Source organism: Aspergillus wentii (genome assembly GCF_001890725.1).
Source record: "Aspergillus wentii DTO 134E9 unplaced genomic scaffold ASPWEscaffold_1, whole genome shotgun sequence".
NCBI classification, from domain to species: Eukaryota; Fungi; Ascomycota; class Eurotiomycetes; order Eurotiales; family Aspergillaceae; genus Aspergillus; species Aspergillus wentii.
The window spans coordinates 4,228,874-4,247,544 of record NW_024467832.1 but is presented as its reverse complement, the minus strand read 5'-3'; the positions used below and the strand labels follow the sequence as shown (position 1 = coordinate 4,247,544).

Here is an 18,671-nt window from a genome sequence, read left to right as displayed (position 1 = left end):
ATATTATTGATATAATGCAAATGAAAGATTGATGGTTTTTTTGCGAGTTGTTGTTGTGAAGATGAAACAATCTGACTAAGGCTGATCGCTGACATGCCAATCTCCCTTCTCTCTCCTCCACCTTTCCGCCACTTCATCCGGGGAAAAGATGCGATCAGGGCAAATTAACGCCGGAGATTCAAGCTCGAGATCTTCCTCGTTTGAAAAGACCCCTCGAGGAGACCAGGACTATGCGTTGGAGATCCTGGACCCCGATGATGACTCTGGCAGCAGCCAGTTCGTGACGGTCCCCCGTGGCAGCGCCGACTCCGCCAGACACGAGCAGGAATATAGCAGCGAACCTCTGCTGCCCACGTCTGTCCCGCATCCTCAGCCCGAGCATAAAAGAGCAGATCGCTTCTCTTGTACTATCCCGGGGATTATTGCGTGGATCAAGGGGCCATTGCCGCCTCACAAGTACCACATAACCCCGTTACTCCGTCGCTGGCAAACTGCCCCAGAGCGTCTAATCGAGAGACGCTTCCCCAGCAAAAGATTCAAAATATGCCTTCTTTTGGCTTCTTTGGTCCTCTGGGGGATTGTGTTTATCTCGGTTTTGCATTCTTCTGTCTCTAGCCAGGTAGTCCCAGGATTTGGAAAGCCGGTCAAGCTTTCATGTCAAAGTAGACTCTGGGATGATTCTTCTGAATGTGGACTCAATGGAGATGCTTGCCGTCCGTTTGACAAGGAAGCATTCGCCTTTAGTTGTCCTGCGGGCTGCTCGGCAGCCATGGTTCTGGAGCCATATACCGTGGGCCCCCAGGAAGTCAATTACCGGAATCTGGTTGTCGGAGGTGATTCTGGTATCTATCGCGGTGATTCTTTTATTTGTCCTGCAGCATTGCATGCTGGAGTCATCGCTGACCAAAAAGGCGGCTGCGGTATCCTCCGTCGTACGGGCGAGAAGAGCAAATTTGCTTCCGTTGATAAGAATGGGATCTCTAGCATTGATTATCCGTCCAATTTCCCGCTCAGTTTCACCTTTGGTGGAGGTCAATCAGATGAACAGGACATCCAGTGCAGTCAGGATCTCCGATGGCCCTTGTTCGCCCTTGCAGTGGCTGTGACGACAATGTTATCCCTTTCCATCGCCTCCCCCGCAGCATTCTACGCCTCCATCTTCTTCATCTCCTATTTCCAAGTTGCTCTATCTTCTGACCCCCCAGAGAACCCGGATTATTATGAAGTCGTCTCTACGGGACTGGGCCGATTTCTTCCCACCGCATTTGTCGGGTTCGCCATATATTATTTCTGTGTTAGGCATACACTAAAGGACCTCGATGCCCACTGGGACAAGACGGTTTTGTGGCTTGGTCCCTTCTGGGTTGGGGCTTTAAACACAGACACATTCGACAAAATCCCAATCTCGCGTCTCACTCCACATGATATTCAACAGCAGCCAGGCGCCATCCCCGCCCTGATAATCATCGTCAGTCTCCTCGTTCTCATCGTGATCACCCAAGCCCTCGCGTTCAGAAATGAAGGTCGACTGCCCAAAATGCTGGCTATCTATGGAACCATGGTTGGTGGTATTGTGGCCCTGGTTCTCGTACCAAACATGAACTTGCGAATCCACCATTATATCCTTGCCCTCCTCTTTCTACCCGGGACAACGATGCAAACCAGACCTTGTTTGCTTTATCAAGGCCTTTTGGTTGGCCTGTTCGTCAATGGTATCGCACGATGGGGCTATGATAGCATCCTCCAAACCCCAGGTTCCCTGCTCAATGGTGCTCAACTGGGAAGTGCCCTCCCGGAAATCGCAGCTCCTCTCATTCCCTCCAGCCAGGATATTATCTTTTCATTCCCCGATATAGAAGAAGCTGCCGGTATCAGTGTGCTTGTTAATGATGTTGAGCGCTTCCGCTCCTTCACATCGGACGATGGTACAGTTGATACATTCAACTGGACTCGTCATAAAGAGGATGATCCTGAGTATTTCCGTTTTGCATATATTCAGTTGAACGCGCTGGGTGGGTTTTGGTATGAAGATTTCTCCCCGCCGGTTACTTGGGATGTAAATGGAGGTTGGAACCAGACAAAATCTGGTTGACGTTATCATGTCTTTGTGCCATATTGGGTTTATTTCCTTGGATATATTTGAATCACCTGTTGGAAACATTTTGCATATATATATTATCTTGTGTCAATAGAAATAGACCCTCAGGTCTAACGCTTGATTTTTGAATACACCTGAGTAATGAAAACGCCATAACAACTACGTAATCGACACTCCAGGTTTATGTACCTATAGCCAAGCCCAACCCAACTCCGAACCTGCAGAGAAAACATATTGCTTTTGAGCTCGAGCCGTATGTGTACCGAAATTCGTCACATTTACTTGTGACTTTTTGGGGCTTCACTTTTCACTTGGACGACGGTCTGCTTGCCGCCATCTTCAACCACCAATGCCGTAAGATATTGGCCTTTGATGCAGCCGGTGTCAAGGCCCTTGGTATACGCGTCGAGAGAAAGAGACCTCTTGGAATCGTGGCCATATATGACGGTGGTCATCTTCGATTGCGCGTCTGATGTGGTCTTCTCCAGACTGGCATACAGCTCAGTTTGGTATTTATTGAACAACTTGAAACTGTCAGCAAATTTCGACATTAGCGATTCTTCAAAGCACAAGTAGGATCTACCTTTGTCCAGTTCGTGCCCTCCCGCTTGGAACTCGGGACAAGAGTCTCCATATCGATGGTCAGCATGTTCATGACGTTCTCTGGATCTTGTTTCTCCAGCTCAACGCCCGGCACCAATCCTCCATGAACCACAACTACCTCACCCATACCACTAACTTGGCCAACCCTCAGAATAACCGGGCAAGAGTCAAGCCATTTCACCTGTTCGTCGGTGAACTGTCGCGCGAGCCGACGCTCACGAGAGTCGTCCTCGGACGCATCGGCTAGAGTATTGGAGGCGGCCATTTCATGGCGCAAAGCGAGGACTTTATCCTCGTGGTTTCCGCGGACGCATGATGCGGAATATTTCCGAGCAAGATCAACGACACCTAGACTGTCGGGGCCTTTGTTGATCATATCGCCAGCGAGGATGAGATGGTCGCGCTCAGGGTTGAATGTAACTTTTTCGAGAAGTTTCTCCACTGTTTCACACACAAGTTAGATGAATACAGACTGCTGTTTCAGAATGCATGGTAACCTACACTCATATTTGCATCCATGGACGTCCCCCACGAAGACCAATCGCCTGCTACTCGGCTCGTCCGCGGCTGGTGCTATATGAGCCGGCAACAAAGACGGATCCAGCGTCTTCAAACGAATCAACCTGTCGGATTTTGACATGGCGTTCGTTCCAAACCAGCCCCCCGCTACGTTCTTCGACTGCGCAGAGAGGGATGCACTTTCCCCGAGACGAGGGGACAGTACAAGCCTCCAACCAATCCAGGCAGTCACCAGCAGAAAAACCAAGGCGACCAAATAGCGCCGAAAATATGAAGCAGAGACCAGGGAGTAAAGCATGTGCACCCATCGTGGGGATGCAGAGGTAGTCATTGACGTGTTGGTGTGGACGAATTGAGCCTTGTTCTGCCACTCATCCCGCACGTAGTTGATTAGAGGACGGGTGTACTCGTATATCCCCATCTTGTTGTTTGAATGGTAGAAGCCATTATCCGCACTGGTTTCGGAGTGGTCGATGTTGATGTTGTAGTCGTTGTTGCGGTCAGAGTAGGCCGCCATGTCGTACGTAGACAGTCGTAGCCCCTCCAGTGATTTTTTTTTTCTCTTATCCCTGCAAGGGCCTGCAGAGACGAGATCTTAGCTTCGGTTGAAATGGTGACCAGTCAATTATTAAACGATGCAGTTTAGAGCAGTTAAGACTAGCGGCAGAGCTTGTGTGCGACAAGCTCCCTGATGCACGCAGAACTCGACATGTGACGGAGTGCCGCATCCAGCCAGGCTGACATGATTATTTTCCGCCACCAACTGAAGGTAGGCAATACAGCAGCGTTACCGGGTTGATTATTACATGCGTATTGCGTACTCGATATGTTCGGTAATAAGATGTTTCATGGCTTCATTGATTCTTTCTTTTCCTTTTATACAACATAGATAGTTTTCCAGTATACTAAACTCCCGAGGACAGTCATTATCGGTAACGTTCGTAGAACTCGATCTCTTCCATCCGCTGCTTAACCGTCTGTATGGTCTTCTCGTCGTATAACTCTTCCACCTTCTTTCCACCCCGGAGAACTTCCTTTTCGTGTCGAGTAGCTTCCTCCTTGGTCATGCAGACAAGGTCTTTCATCTCAAGTGGGATGAACTTTTGCCCCTCCTTTTCCCATTGAGGGTCGGGTCCAAACCCTCGTGCCGGTCGTTCCCAGGAGATCAACAGCAAACGGTTGGGAAGGCCGCTGACAACACTCTTTCCTCTCCAGATATCGTCGACGAGATATCCAACATCATCCTTGCTGATCGGGAGACGAAGTCCGACCAGGTCTTTGCCGACTTCACTCCGGGCCAAGCGCTCATATAGACCCTGCATGCCCGCGATGATTGTATCGTACAGCTTGTCTCTGCCCTTTCCACCAATGCTGTAGTCATTGGGGTAGCCCGAAACATCGCAGATAACGTGGTTTGCGACTGTGTATCCGAAGACAGCAGGCATGGTTCCGAGCACAGGGAGAATGCGGGCACGGAAGTCAGGCAGAACACTCAGCTCTCCAATCTGACCCTTTGAGAACTCCTCCTCGGCGAGCGGGAGGAGGCTCGCTTTTCCAGGAGCAGGTTTCTCGGTTGAGAAAACCACCGGGATGCCGGAAGTAACTCCCAGGATCTTCAAGCGGCGTCGGGTGCTGCGCGAGAGACGGTCATCCGTGCTGAGTGAAATATCGCCAACCACGACACGTGTAGGGTCAGACTTGCATCCTGCTCCCATGGACGAGATCACAGGAATGGAGTGAGAGTGACAGTAATGCAGCAACTCAACCTTTGAGGTAATGTTGTCGATGCAATCAAGCACGTAATCCGGCTTCTGTCCTGCATCACTGCCCATGGACCAGGGTGCTAGTAGTTCATCAGCGACCGATCCGCCGAACAGTTGGTTCCGACAGTCGAATTGGACCCATGGTGTGATCTGTTCCAATCTCTTTCGGATGCAGTGCACTTTCGGTGTTCCAACATCTGCCAGAGTGGCAACAGCGTGTCTGTTCAGCGAAGACAATGTGGCTTGGTCAAAGTCGATAAGTCGGATCTTGGAGACTCCGGACCGGGCAAGAGTAGTTGCAGCGTGCGATCCAACACCACCACATCCTACAACAATTATGAAAGATGACCGGAGTTTCGCAAGACCTTCGTCGGTGAGGAACACACGATTGCGGGCGAGTTGTTCGAGGATAAGTTCTATATAGTAATTAAAACGTCATTAGCAAGATCCAGGCTAGAGATTGCAATAAAGCCTTACCATCATCGTAGTCACCCTGCTGAGCCCGACGCGCAAGTGCTGCACTGCGCTCATCTTCCTTGCTCATGGGCGGTGCTGGGGCGCCATATTCCGTGAGCTTCATTTTACCGATTAGCCTCTCTTGAACTATGCGAGACAATCGTACGCAAGCTGATCAAGAATAACAAACCTTTTCCGCATGATGCTTATCATTGATATCTGGAATCGAAGCTTTGAGGTTCTCTACAGCTTCTCTCCGTCTATAAGCCTGGTAACCAAGTATAGCGCCTGCGACAGCGGCTCCCGAAATCACCGCGGTAGCAGCAAGCTGCGACTGGTGGGATCCAGCGTGATGCTGGATAAAGGAGGACATTCTTCGGATATCACCCCTTTCTTTGTATTCGTTTCCCTCTTCTGTTGCGTTTCTCGATTCGGTACAAAATTGCGACGGCGCTTTCGATCAAGTCCGGGATATCTAAAACGGCATCAGAACCAGGTTATCCCGAGGCAAGGTCCGGAATTATGTGCTTTAATAGCACATCTCTGGAAGAAGCTGTACTTACCATCTTCAATTCCGAAATCTCCTGGGCACTTTACGAGTAGTTCGATGTCTTGTACCGCATGAAACTCGAATAAAGTGGAACCACGATAGCTGCTGCCAGATCACGTGCTCTGCTGATGTTTTTGCCGTCATTATTTCCGCCGCCGCGAAGCATCCCCAGTAACCAAAACCAAGGAGGGCATTATTCTCACCCTGGAAGACAACACAGGTACGTTGGCATTCTGAATATGCCCTCGGTAGCATGATCATAGACTAACTGCAATTCAGAACTGAGAAGACCGCTTTTCCTAGTCTCGATGACGATAATCAATCACAACGAGCTTCTCATGACACCCTGAATTCAAGCTAATTCAGGCAATGGACTTCATCCCTCGGGGGTCTTGGGACTTCCGAGTGGAAGAAGACATTATAGCCGAGGTGTGGGTGATTGAGAAATAGAACAGAGATCTTAGGGACTAGCAAATGTTGGATGCTTTTCATCTGTTCTGGTGTTGTCTCTCCTTTTTTATTATTTATGGGGACGATCAATGCGTGATATCCAAGGGCAGAATCTATCTTATTAGATTTACTCACTAACCTTTAACACACTGACTGGTTTAGTCCTACTGATTACAGATACTTCAACATAACACATGAATGCATTCCCTCATGGCGAGGCCATAACCTACTTGCTCAGTCTATTCGAAGCAACAGCAAAGTACTCACCACAACAGAAATCCTCTGACAGGATATGAAATGACATGATGAATGATTAACATGACGCTCAATCACCAACGGCATAGCTAACCAAGTCTACTTCCATTGTAACATCATAACATACCGCTATACATTATATCTTTCATTTTTCTTTCCTTCCTCTTTCTTGTCCATCGTTTTTGTTATTTACTTCATCGCCCGATGACGAGTGTTTATCACCAAAAGCCAAAGTTGAACGGTATCCGGCCGATTTCGTGTTCAGACACGGAATTGAAATATACGGGCCTGGAAATCAATGAGAACCTGAGAGCTAATCCGAGGGCATTTCTATAAAATTTTGTTATTATTCCAATGAAATCGATTTTGTAGCTTCCACAAGATACAATGGCTAGAGAGGAGTATGTGACAAACAAGGTATTTCCAAAGCATAGAATATAGGCATATTGGTGGAAGGTATAGGATATAAAACAACGCCTAAAATGCAACACTCGAATCATTTTCGCTTCATAAAGCACAAGATACATATTAACAAATTTCATCTCCTGCGCAGCTCATTACAAAAATCTGCCGACTGCTCCACCGATGTTCTTCAAGTCCAAAAGGAATGTGTCGTGTCCGAACATCGAGACATCCTCGCCAAGTTCAATATGTTCAACGCCCTTGTTACCAACAGCCCGTATGGTTGCGGCAATCTCACGCTGCTGCCAGGCAGGGAAGAGAATGTCGCTAGCAACACCCAGCACCAAAACAGGGTGGTTCTTGAGCGGAGAAAGTCCGGCAACAAGATCCTGGGGTGGTGCTTCTGGGCCAGCTTCTCCACCTGATACGGATTGCTCCGTTGATGGGGTAGAGACGGTCGCCGAGGGCTGTTCTTGGTATGGCTTTTCGGGCAAGGTCAGACTGCAGGCGACGTCGTCGTGATCCACGGTCTGGCCTCCCTGAGCGATTCTGGCTTCAAATTCTGCCCTGCGTCTCTTGGTCTCTGTTTGATGGGAGTGGCCGAGATCAAAGAGATCCATTGCCTTGGACACGTAGAGTAAACTGTTAGGGTCATATTCCAGACAGAACTTCTCTCCTGCATGGTCCAGATAGGTCTCGATAAGGAAGTCGGCGCAAAGGGCAGGCTGCTTGCTTGGGTCCGCACGCTTGCGCCCAAACCGCATCTCCCACTCCGGTCCACTTCTATAGGTGACAGTAGCGATCTCTCGAGCCAACTTCATTCCAGAGTGCGGCGGGATGGAGTCATAGTAGAAGCCTCGGGACCATTTAGGATCCATCATCAGGACTTGACGCTGAGTATGTCTCATGGCGATACTGTACGGGTGACTACGGGCACATCCACTGATACTGACGATCTTGCCAACTCTCTCAGGGAACAAGACACCAGCCGCAAGACTCTGCATGCCTCCCATACTCGATCCAACCGACGCATGCAATTTCTGCACACCAAGGTGATCCAAGAGACGAAACTGTGCCCGCACCATGTCGTCAAGAGTCAGAATCGGGAATCGGGTCGCGTATCTCTTTCCGTCTGAAGGGTCAACAGACGAGGGCCCGGTACTTCCGTAACAGCCTCCAAGAACGTTCGTGCAAATCACAAAGTATTTGTTTGTATCCAATGGTAGACCGGGTCCGATGAACTTCTCCCACCAGCCGGGTTTCGGGTTTGCCTCGGTGCTGTGGGCATGACTCGAAGCGGAGAGACCGGTGTGCAGGAGGATAGCATTGCTCTTATCAGCGTTCAGTTGACCCCAAGTTTCATATGCGACATCGAATTCCGGCAGAACACCACCCCAGTCGAGCAACAATGGCTCCTGGCAGTGGAATCGCTCATGGTGGCCGGTGGTGTAGGAGGGCTCGGGGCCCGACTCGAGAGAGCGAGCGGAGAGAAGCGCCGACTTTGCTTCCTGGGCGTCGAGACAGGGGAATGAAAGAGCGGGATTGGAAGAGTCTTTCTCTGCAGTAGCAGACTGCGATTTGCGAGCCGGGGCAGTGTGCAATGCTTTACTCCTCACAGACGATGATATAATCGGAAACCGATTTCTTGCGGCAAAGCTCGAGACAGCGTCGCTCTGCCTCAATAGCCCCGTAGCTTTCCAGCTCCGGGATGCTGAACGAGCTGCACCTTGAAGAGAGCTCATTGCGATAATTGTCGTGGGAGGAAATTCAGGGAGCTCGAGAGTCGAGGATGACTGTCCCGCGGAGTCGATATTTAATTGGGGATGCGGAAATGTAGGCGGAGAACTACTTCAGGTAAGATCCCGCCGATGCTCATGGCGTCATCTAATTGTTTTTTGATTGGTCGGTGGGCTCTGCTTATGTAATTTACAAGTATTCTGCATGAATTGGTGACTCTTCTTGAGAGAACGATGGATTGCAGATATTATTTAATTGCTGTATAGCTATCTAGTGGTTTATGAAAAACAAATTCAACACAAGAGAAAAAACCATGGCGGGGACATAGCATAGATGTCAAAAACTCGCTAATGTGATGGTCGAATTGAGGTTAATGTTGATTGCTGCCGCATACATGCATCGGAAGATAAGATCGCAATTTGCGTGAAAAACCATCCTCGTCCCATCATGGGAGACCGTGGCGCCCCCGGGAGACTCCAGGCCAAAATCTCCTGTTCTCAGCAAAGGTCTGTCGGCCCTTTTGTATGGGCCTTTGAGTGATGTCGAGTGGGCATATTTGACATTGTACCCAGGGGAAGTAAAACAATGCGAGGAGAAAAACAGATAGTAGATTCCTTGCTCGGCTCGAATGATATTCGGGGCTTCCACCAGAGGGCCGTCGCTCTCATCAATGTCGAGGATTTGGACAGGGTCACCGACTGGAGTAACTCCGTCATTTTCGAGCTCTTGGAGCATGATTGGAACTGAGACTAATGGTTTTTTAGCATTGTTACAGTCCCCTCCATGCCCAACGCTGTTGCCATCAGCCTTGTAGGAGACATAGAACTTTCCATCTGCATCCCTGAAGGGCGACGGATCAATGGCGCCACCATATTCCATTGGGCAGGCCAGCGGTTTCTTTTCTGGGGTATAGGGTCCTATAGGGCTTGTTCCCTCTGAGACTGCAACACCCACGCAGTGATGCGGCTGATGAATCTTCGATTCTCCGGAGTAATATAAAACGAACTTCCCATCATCCTGCGGGTATATTGTTAGGTTTACACATTCCCCTCATGGGAACTTTAACATACCCGTTGAATCACATCTGGAGCCCAGTGATGGGGGTTAATTTCCCAATCGCCCACTTCGGGTAGGAGGTCATGGCCGACCAATATTGACCAGTTCTGGAAATTGTCGGACGTGGCCACGGGGACATGCACCTTATTCGTGGTGCTCTTCTTTGCATTTGTCCCAAAAGCAAACCATGTTCCATTAAACTCAAGAAGCCCAGGGTCTGGGAAGTTATCAACGACCCGAAGCGGATGATTCTCTTTGACGTGATAGCTAGGGTGATCGGGTGGGTGTCGTCGCAGCAAGACGACTGGAAGAGTGATGATGAGAACAAGAGCTGCCAGTCCTAGAAATGCGATCCCTAGCCATAGTATGATCTTTCTTCTGGTCCATCGTTTCGGTGGTTGCTCTCTAGGTTGGTATTCCGAGCCCGATAGTACCCCTTGTTCGAAGTATCAGTGACTTGACTGCTTAGGGACGTCGGATTCACCAACTCAGGAGATGAGGCATTGTTGACCTCGATACCAGGCATAATCTGCCCTTCATTTGTCTAATGCGATGTCACTGTGACGGACTGTTGCTAATGCCGTGTTCTACCAGAGATAGTGGTGTGGTTTAGTGCCATTGCATGTCTGAACAGCCGATTAACACTGAACAAGATCATTTTACCATAAAAAAAAATAAAATAAAATAATCATTTATAGCCAGCAAACATACCTGCGATATCTTGTCGACGCAGGATGGAGTCAGTAATGAGGACATCAAAGGTTCAAATGCGCAGCATGACGATAAAATAGGGTTTATCGCTCCAGACAGAACTGGATGCTCATCTCCTTTAAATGATAGAGGCTATTGCACACGATAGATTGATCAACAGTCTAAACACGCATTCAACTCCAAAAAGAGCAAATGAGATGAGAGTTGGCGTTCGCTGTCAACAGTCAAGCTAGGCTTGAGGCTTTTGCTCAGAGTTTTGGTTTCAAAGGTCCAAGGGCTCAGGTTGAACCGCAGACTAGAGTGGACATGGCAGAGAACGGGAAGTTATGAGAGTTAGTAAATCGACAGAGAGGGAGATATTGCAGAAGATAAATGTGGGTTGGCAAAAAAGTGCCTGTAAAGTTGAGGCAAAGAGATGGAAAGGAAAGGAGGAGAAGGGAAGAGATGGTGTGTTGCTTGAGCTTATCACAATCATGGCCAACACTGGAACACTGTTCCTGAATGCAACATGAAAATGGCACTGTCACTCACTCGGTGCCTGGATGGACTCTTTGACAACAGATGAACCATAGTACAGCTCTTCTTCTGAGGCCCTTTTTACTCTTTTCTGCGAGTCGTGATGTCAAAATCGACAGTTCTTGGTGTCTCTTCACAGTTACACTACACTCGGGCGGGCCTCATCCAAGCAACGGACCAAGCAAGGATGGCTCTGATCCCACGTGCGATAGAATTTGATTAACGACAGATGAAAGGGATTGAATGCAGTTGATCATTGCCATTCCATGGTTGAGGCCTTGCTGGTCACCATTACAGTCACACTGAGATGGTGTTCAGTTCATCGATTGGGATAACATCAATTGGTGATGTGATCACCGTCAGCATCACTCCATTGAGCACTCCCCCGCATTTCATCCAGTCAGAAACATCCCAGTCGGCCAATATGACAAGGTCTATCTAGTCCATGTTCTTCCGGATAAGCCGAATTGAAGCCAAGTTTTTTTGCTGCAGCCAAAGCGGGGAGAAACTGACGCGGCGTTGCTGCAATTTGATTAATGCAGTCGAACCATGCTTTTTGTCCAGGATCAAAGGATTCAAGGTCCAAGAGTCACCATGAAGGAAGATCAATGTGTAACCTTTTGATCATTGTAATCTCGACAGTCTGGCTGGACCAGTGGAGATTTAATTTCTGCAGACTGCGAACGGCCACGGAGATTAAGATCCATAGATCCATCCTCAGATCCACAGACACAGAGTACAACATTGGATGAGGAACAGAATCAAAACCAAGAATCGCAGTTGATCTACTGCCTTCCCAGTATCTTCAGTATCGCATCTCGACGATCTTCTCCTGTTGCGGATGGGGGTAAGAACTGGTCGACGTTGCAGAATTGTTTTTGACACTCGGACTTGAGCCCATCTCCGAAGAGATTATATGGCATTAATTAGATGAAACGCCCCTGAATATTCAACACTTTCTTGAAAAGCATTACCATTGTTAAATATCCTCATCTTCATCTCATATTTATCTTTATCCATCTGACTGTCCATCTACCGCGCTATCCACGCCGTCGTCACTGGCTCCACGACACTTACGCATGCCCCGGCTTTACCTTCACGCTTGGTCGGCCTTTTCTTCGTGACGCTATCTAGCAGCATCTGTTGCTGTCGTCATCTGCTCTGGTCTATATTAGCTTCGGAGGAAACAGTTTTTTTTTATCTTATTTCTCATTCTCTTTTTTTCTTTTTTTCTTTTTTTCACTTTTCGTCTCTTTTATATCTCCTGCCTTGCAGCTGTCCTCTGCTCCTTGTCGCAATCTTTTTTTGCCCCATCGCCAGCCACAAATAACGACGCAATTCTGACACTGTTTATTTTTCTCCGAATCGTGCAGATATGCCTGCTTCGTATCATCGGCTGGGGTGAGATTTGATTCGATTGATATTTAATTACTTCCATCTTTTGCGACGCCCTCGCCTCGACCGTTGTCGACTCCCGGTGTTCTGGTTCGCTTGTCATTGATCGCCGGCGGAGTGTTGCGGAGCACGCGTGCAGAATCTCTACCACTGCCGATCAGCTAGTCTCAGACACCTTTTGTCGCTGTTCACCATGCTCACCTTTCGAAAATCCTTGATCGCAGCATGCTGCTTGATCGCCTTTATCCTCATCCTCCGATCCTCCCACTCCTCGACCCCCTCGAACTCCCCGCCGATCGCCCCCGAAGGCGCCATTTACAATAATGACAATGGAGAAACAGTGGCAGAGCAACCACAAGGACAAACGCAGCAGCAAACGCTGAAGCCTCTCGAGCCTGCTCCGAATGCCCCCCTCCGCGAACGGTTACGATACCATTTCCCCTACGACCTAGAGAAAAAGTTCCCCGCATACATTTGGCAGACATGGAAATATGCCCCCTCGTCCATGTGGTTCGACTCCGAATTGCGCGTTGCTGAAGCCAGCTGGACCGATTTACACCCCGGGTTTGTTCACCAGGTCATTACCGACGATACCCAGCGCCACCTGGTCAAATATCTGTTCGCATCACTCCCGGATATCTTCGAGGCGTACGAGGCAATGCCTCTGGCCGTCCTCAAGGCCGACTTCTTCCGATACCTCATCCTGCTTGCCCGTGGAGGAATCTACAGCGACATCGACACAAGCGCCTTGAAGCCCGCGTCCGACTGGCTTCCATCGCAACTGGACTTGTCGACGGTCGGGTTCGTCGTGGGCATCGAGGCTGACCCCGACCGCCCCGACTGGAGTGACTGGTACTCGCGTCGAATCCAATTCTGCCAGTGGACCATCCAGTCCAAACCGGGCCATCCGATCCTGCGCGACATCGTAGCCCACATCACCGAGGAAGCCCTGCGCATGAAGAAGAAAGGTATCCTCGCCAAGGGCAAGATGGATAAGACTATCGTCGAGTTCACCGGCCCCGCGGCCTGGACGGACGCCGTCTTCCGCTACTTCAATAACCCGGATTACTTCAATATCGAACCGGGGACGACGAACGTCACCTACGAAGACTTCACCAACCAGGTCGAACACAAAAAGGTGGGTGATGTGGTTGTCTTGCCCATTACCAGTTTCAGTCCTGGTGTTCAGCAAATGGGGGCGCAAGATTATGATGATCCCATGGCGTTTGTCAAGCATGATTTTGACGGTAAGCTTCGCCTTCTTTCATATTAACACCAGGTGGATAAAAAAAAAGCTGACAATCTACTCCAGGATCATGGAAAACAGACCCATCGCTTTAAAGCATACAAAAACATCCACGATGTAACAAATCGATCAATCAAACAAGGGCATCAGGCCAGTCAGCGGAAACATTTAAATAGCCGCACCCAATCTAAAGCCTTACAAAGTCTCGTTCCATTATAACCGATGATGGCTACGTCCTTATACCACTGCACTGTCCGTATCCCGAAACTTGGGAGATAGTCCTTATCTATATAAGGCATCCACCTAGTCAACGCCACTAGGCAAACGGCAATTATTATCCCGAATTGTACCATCATTACAACCAAAAGCCATCCATAACATCAATAGCAAAAGCAACAGCTACGAGCTACGGCCCCGAATCGAATCGAATCGACTCTCTACCTATCTACCCTTGAATCCTCACGTCTATGACAAAAGAAAAGGTCCTACTTATGAGAATGTCATGAATTTCCTGGTTTTTTTTTTTTTTTTTTTTTTTGTTCAGTCATCTTGTTTTGGTCTTTTTTTTTTCTCTCTCTCCTTTCTACGGAGTTATTGTTTGGAATAGAATACCAATACCAAGAGTGGATCAGGTGAACGGGCTTTCCTTTGGTACTTTCATGTACTGAATGAAATGGACTATGGATAACGTCACGTTTTTCCTTTTTTAGCCCTTACGAGGAGCGGAATGGTTTCCGCTTCATCTGCAGGGTTTTATAAACATTTTTTTGTGTTTTCTTCCTCCATAGTATAGTATACGGTTTAGATTTTTGTATAGATATAATGACAGGTAATGAATGAGCATTATGAAGATCCGGTCATGATTTCTCATATATCTTCAAATGAGCCCGAAACCGTAATAAGCAAAAGGCGTAAGACAAGAATAAACAAGCATTCGTTTTGCATCATTAATATATAAACGTAAGTTGTTTTCCAATCTCAAATGTGTATACAACACAACTCGACTTGCCTCCCAAGATACAGCTGTCGATAACGTATGCGCGTTTAGTAAAGGCTCGAACGGATAATGAAAAGAATATGTCAGAAATATATCAATATATAGACTATATGTATTGGCACAGGAAAAGGAAAGCATTCGACGTCTCCCCCGTCGCTAGGTACCTGGGTGGGAGGCGAATCCACGAGGCCAATAGAGACAATGGACGGCAGGAGTGTGCTCGCTTACAAGGTGCAGAAATAGACATGTAAACATGGGAAACCATGGCAAGAGGTCCACGCGAGTGTGACGTGACGCATGTGATAGGATAGGTGATCATCAAAAGTCGTGCACGTAAAATGTTGTTGAAATAGATCAAGCCGTGACCTACTTAGCAGCCGACCAATTCGAAATTATGGCGCCGCCAGTGGCCGTATCACAGGCGGGATGAAGGGTTGAAGTCCCGTTGTACAGGCTGTGGCGATACTACCTTTTTGGTTCCCTGGCAGTGCACGCTGCCAGGTATCAGATATCCCATGCAGTTGGGGTTAAGCCATTAGTCCTAAAAGTCACTAAACAAAGTTTCGTATTTCTTCCTCATATCATCGTTATAATGGCTCAGAGTCCTCGAGTCTGGGGGATCCGGGTACTCTTCAAAGTTTCCCGTGTCCGCCGGGTGATCGACTCTGGGGATAATGGGCCCCTTTACACGGCGATAGAATAAATCATCCCAGTTAATGTCTAGGAAAAATGGATGGGACTTGACTCGTGCGGAACCGCCAGATATGTACCCCAGTCGCTCCGTCGGACTGGTCTTGCAAAGCAAAGAGATAATGTTCTGGGCTGCTGGTGACATGTTCTGGGGGAAACGCAAGCGCCCTTCCACAATCTGCTCGTAGATACGCATGGGGTTCTGGTCCCAGAATGGCGGCTGTCCAACCAAAAACTCATAGATCAAGATTCCAAGAGCCCACCAGTCCACTGCAAGGCCATGGCCGCTATTGTGAATGACTTCTGGGGCGAGGTACTCCGGCGTCCCGCACAAGGTATATGTTTCACGGTTATCCACTTGTTTCGCGAACCCGAAATCGACAAGTTTGATATGACCCTCAGCATCCAAAAGAATATTCTCCGGTTTCAAATCTCGGTAAGCAACCCCATGAACATCGTGCAGGAATTCAATCGTCAGGGCTATCTCGGCTGCGTAAAATCTGGATGTGCTTTCGTTGAACCGTCTCGCACGCCGCAGGTAACTGAATATTTCGCCTCCGGGACAGTAGTCCAGCTAGCGACACGTTAGATTGACAAGGATGAAGGATAATGGAGAATTTGTCGGGCTCGTACCAGCATATATAAGCTTTGGTCATCAGAGAACGACGCGATCAAAGAGGTTATGAAAGGGTGACCGGCAACAGCGGCGAGTGTCTTCCGTTCGTTGCGTACGTGCTCGACTTGCTTCAGTTTGATTACTGTGTAGCCGAACCCTTGTTAGTTCCCCGGATTAACAAGCATGCTAGTTCCAATGTATTCCTCACCATCGGCCTTGCGTAGGATCTTCAATGCATAGACCCTATTCCTTTTCTCTCTTTCTTCCTTCAACCTCACTAGCCAGACACGCGCAAAGGTTCCTAAGGGGGTTCGAACAGCCACGGTTAGAGTCTGAAAGGTTTGCGCGAACAGAGACTCGAAACGTACCAGTCCCAAGCGTTCTCAAGAGCGCAAAATCACTAACCCGCAACCTCCGGGATGAAACCCCCAACTGCTTCTCTTCTGGGCGTTCTGTGATAACAAAGGGATTCGATAGTCGGTGTTGAGTCGGCCGGACGGAAGCCACCATTTGCTTTTCCTTCTCATCCGATCCCGCATCGACCTTCCGGGGAGGGACAGACGAGCCCTGCACCTCATTATGTGTCGAAGGTTCGACGGTTCCGGTAGCCATGGCGATGGCAAGAGATCATGTCTCAAAGGACAGCGGGGAAGAGATGTGGGGGGAAATGGACCGAGGAGAGCGCAGCGACAGCAATCAGACAAGTGGTACGTGATCGATTATTATAACGAAATAAGGGGTCCGACACAGATGGAATATAAAGCGCATGAATTGGAGAGATGCCGAACAAACAGGGTGTCTTGCGGGATGAAGGAGAGCTTGGGGAAGATCAGCTCAACCGTTGTTGTAGAGCCCATGGCGGCGCTACGAGTACGGAGGCTCTGACGTTACCGACTGGCGGGGCAGACGCGGCTGGGGGTGGCGTCCCCCATGGAATGCTTAGGGGTGGGATACCAGTCAAGACGGGGATTACTGTCTTGGTTTCATGGATCGCTGATGTTTCTAATATTATCTAGTAAAGATGAGATTATCAAATCACATGAATTGTGGCTGGAACATGTTTCTATCGAACGCAACTGGTGGCCGTATTATTTAGTTCCCAACACAGCCTTTTAACCATATAGATGTTTTCAATAAGGCTCGCATGTCAATCAGCTTCGTTATTATCCAAAAGAATCTACTGGTACAGGAGTTCCATCCCCCCAAAACCCGAAAGAGCTGTGGCATAAGTACAGTAGTTGTTCATAAACAGAGGGGGCGGGTTCCCCCAACACAGTGAGCGCATCATCTATGTCATTTGTATAGGAGAGAAAGTTTCAGAGAAAGTCCCCAGGGGCTGAGGATTGTAGAGGCAGCGAATGATTGAAGGACGTGACGCTTAGCTCTTCTTCGAATTCAGAATCAGACCGACGATAAGGCTTTTGCATGTTAGCATATCCCTATTTAATCTTTCAAAAAGAACATACCCGTAAAGACCGAGAACTTCGCCGAAAATCAAAATCAGGATCATTCCGACATAGACCCGAGATTGTTGCATGTAGGCACGTACACCCTAATGAACTGTGAGAAGACGCAAATGCAAACGGTGTTATAAAGAATTGCTTACCGCATCTCCGACAATTCCGATAGTATATCCAGCGGCCACACCTGCGAGACCCACGGACAATCCAGATGCAAGGTGCATGAATCCTCTGTGAACCGTAAGCATCAACACCACCCGTTGGCCATGTTTTTAACCCGAACGTACGTATACAAGCTGATATGAGTCGGAGGGGGGGCGACATCACCCGCAATAAGAACCGCAATAACGAGACCGTAGACCGCAATAATACCAGACATGACCACGGGAATCAAGGACTATTACAGTCAGTAACGATAACCTTGGCGACAGATGAATCCTCATGCCTTCATGATCAGGTCCGGCCTGAAAGTCCCCACACCCGAAATACCAATACCAGATTTAGCTGTGCCATATGCTGCCCCCATTGCTATCAAAAATGTGAGTTTCTTTCCAATATATCGATCCGTCATCGAGTCTAGGAGCTAAAACGTACATCCGAAGATCATCTTCGAGGGGGAGATATATGTCAGTGATCGGTCGCGGATGGAGGGGAACTCGAGGAACTCACTGCAGCTGCAATGCCAGCCTAATTTCAGTCAGTACAATCCATCATAGAAGTAAAAACACTGTCCAGGAAGTGACGTACAAAGGAGAAGAACGGGGCGAACTTCGGAGCGAACTCGCTTTCCGCCATTGCGAACGACCTCCCACTACACCGCGGATTGTCCTAGATGAAAGAAAAGTCCCAATAAAGCCTCCTGCAGCAAAGCAGACAAAATACCACACAAGTAAATAAAAGAAAGTCGTAGATACAAGCTCGTTGGATGGCGATGGAGTCGGAAGACGCAGCGTGTCTGGCGAAGCTGTCGGATGGCAAGTGTCCCAAGTTGCTCGTCCGGCCCGCCGTAGCGCCTCCTGGCCTATCCGGGTTAAGCCTGACATGTGCCTGTCCAACCCAACAAACCCCCGTGCTTTTCCATCACGGACGGACCATCCTTCACCACCTCCCGTTCATTCCCTCCTCAATAATCTCCTCTCCTCCTCCCCCCC

At 48.7% G+C, this 18,671-nt stretch overlaps 8 protein-coding genes across 8 annotated transcripts in view; 2 read left to right on the top strand and 6 right to left on the bottom strand.

The window, feature by feature from the left end:
• The window catches only part of ASPWEDRAFT_101781 (uncharacterized protein), a gene marked incomplete at both ends in the record, with an annotated part of 4,060 nt that extends 1,968 nt beyond the window's left edge, over positions 1 to 2,092 (top strand). Inside the window, one exon of the mRNA XM_040827414.1 lies at positions 177 to 2,092. Within this exon, the coding sequence (XP_040695297.1) occupies positions 177 to 2,092 (1,916 nt within the window). The remainder of the gene's footprint in view (positions 1 to 176) is intronic.
• A 10-nt stretch (positions 2,093 to 2,102) lies between these two features.
• ASPWEDRAFT_35200 (putative serine/threonine-protein phosphatase) lies at positions 2,103 to 3,780 on the bottom strand. Its single transcript, XM_040834172.1, has 3 exons — positions 3,203 to 3,780; positions 2,682 to 3,142; positions 2,103 to 2,622 (listed from the first exon to the last, which is right to left on the bottom strand). Exons 1-3 carry the CDS (start codon positions 3,735 to 3,737, stop codon positions 2,377 to 2,379), a joined length of 1,242 nt encoding a protein of 413 aa, XP_040695296.1. The 5' UTR covers positions 3,738 to 3,780; the 3' UTR covers positions 2,103 to 2,376.
• Positions 3,781 to 4,051: 271 nt separating this feature from the next.
• Positions 4,052 to 6,017, bottom strand: ASPWEDRAFT_147421 (uncharacterized protein). Its single transcript, XM_040829526.1, has 3 exons — positions 5,630 to 6,017; positions 5,461 to 5,557; positions 4,052 to 5,399 (listed from the first exon to the last, which is right to left on the bottom strand). The coding sequence occupies exons 1-3, from the start codon at positions 5,810 to 5,812 to the stop codon at positions 4,147 to 4,149; spliced, it is 1,533 nt and encodes a 510-aa protein (XP_040695295.1). The 5' UTR covers positions 5,813 to 6,017; the 3' UTR covers positions 4,052 to 4,146.
• A 989-nt stretch (positions 6,018 to 7,006) lies between these two features.
• Positions 7,007 to 8,900, bottom strand: ASPWEDRAFT_35198 (homoserine O-acetyltransferase family protein). The gene has a single exon (XM_040834171.1). It carries the CDS (start codon positions 8,836 to 8,838, stop codon positions 7,252 to 7,254), a length of 1,587 nt encoding a protein of 528 aa, XP_040695294.1. The 5' UTR covers positions 8,839 to 8,900; the 3' UTR covers positions 7,007 to 7,251.
• A 269-nt stretch (positions 8,901 to 9,169) lies between these two features.
• ASPWEDRAFT_23692 (glycoside hydrolase family 43 protein) lies at positions 9,170 to 10,415 on the bottom strand (the record flags this gene model as incomplete). Its single annotated transcript, XM_040832520.1, has 3 exons — positions 9,170 to 9,850; positions 9,904 to 10,294; positions 10,324 to 10,415. The coding sequence occupies 3 exons, from the start codon at positions 10,413 to 10,415 to the stop codon at positions 9,170 to 9,172; spliced, it is 1,164 nt and encodes a 387-aa protein (XP_040695293.1).
• Positions 10,416 to 12,704: 2,289 nt separating this feature from the next.
• On the top strand, positions 12,705 to 13,852 carry ASPWEDRAFT_99219 (glycosyltransferase family 32 protein; the record flags this gene model as incomplete). Its single annotated transcript, XM_040839645.1, has 2 exons — positions 12,705 to 13,758; positions 13,824 to 13,852. The coding sequence occupies 2 exons, from the start codon at positions 12,705 to 12,707 to the stop codon at positions 13,850 to 13,852; spliced, it is 1,083 nt and encodes a 360-aa protein (XP_040695292.1).
• A 1,443-nt stretch (positions 13,853 to 15,295) lies between these two features.
• On the bottom strand, positions 15,296 to 16,672 carry ASPWEDRAFT_100223 (cAMP-dependent protein kinase; the record flags this gene model as incomplete). The annotated part of the gene is made up of 4 exons (XM_040827287.1): positions 15,296 to 16,018; positions 16,078 to 16,202; positions 16,269 to 16,361; positions 16,429 to 16,672. 4 exons carry the CDS (start codon positions 16,670 to 16,672, stop codon positions 15,296 to 15,298), a joined length of 1,185 nt encoding a protein of 394 aa, XP_040695291.1.
• Positions 16,673 to 17,393: 721 nt separating this feature from the next.
• Positions 17,394 to 18,374, bottom strand: ASPWEDRAFT_35190 (V-type proton ATPase proteolipid subunit). The gene is made up of 8 exons (XM_040834169.1): positions 18,268 to 18,374; positions 18,190 to 18,207; positions 18,115 to 18,127; positions 17,966 to 18,048; positions 17,808 to 17,917; positions 17,667 to 17,751; positions 17,527 to 17,612; positions 17,394 to 17,478 (listed from the first exon to the last, which is right to left on the bottom strand). The coding sequence occupies exons 1-8, from the start codon at positions 18,313 to 18,315 to the stop codon at positions 17,439 to 17,441; spliced, it is 483 nt and encodes a 160-aa protein (XP_040695290.1). The 5' UTR covers positions 18,316 to 18,374; the 3' UTR covers positions 17,394 to 17,438.
• Positions 18,375 to 18,671: the final 297 nt, after the last annotated feature.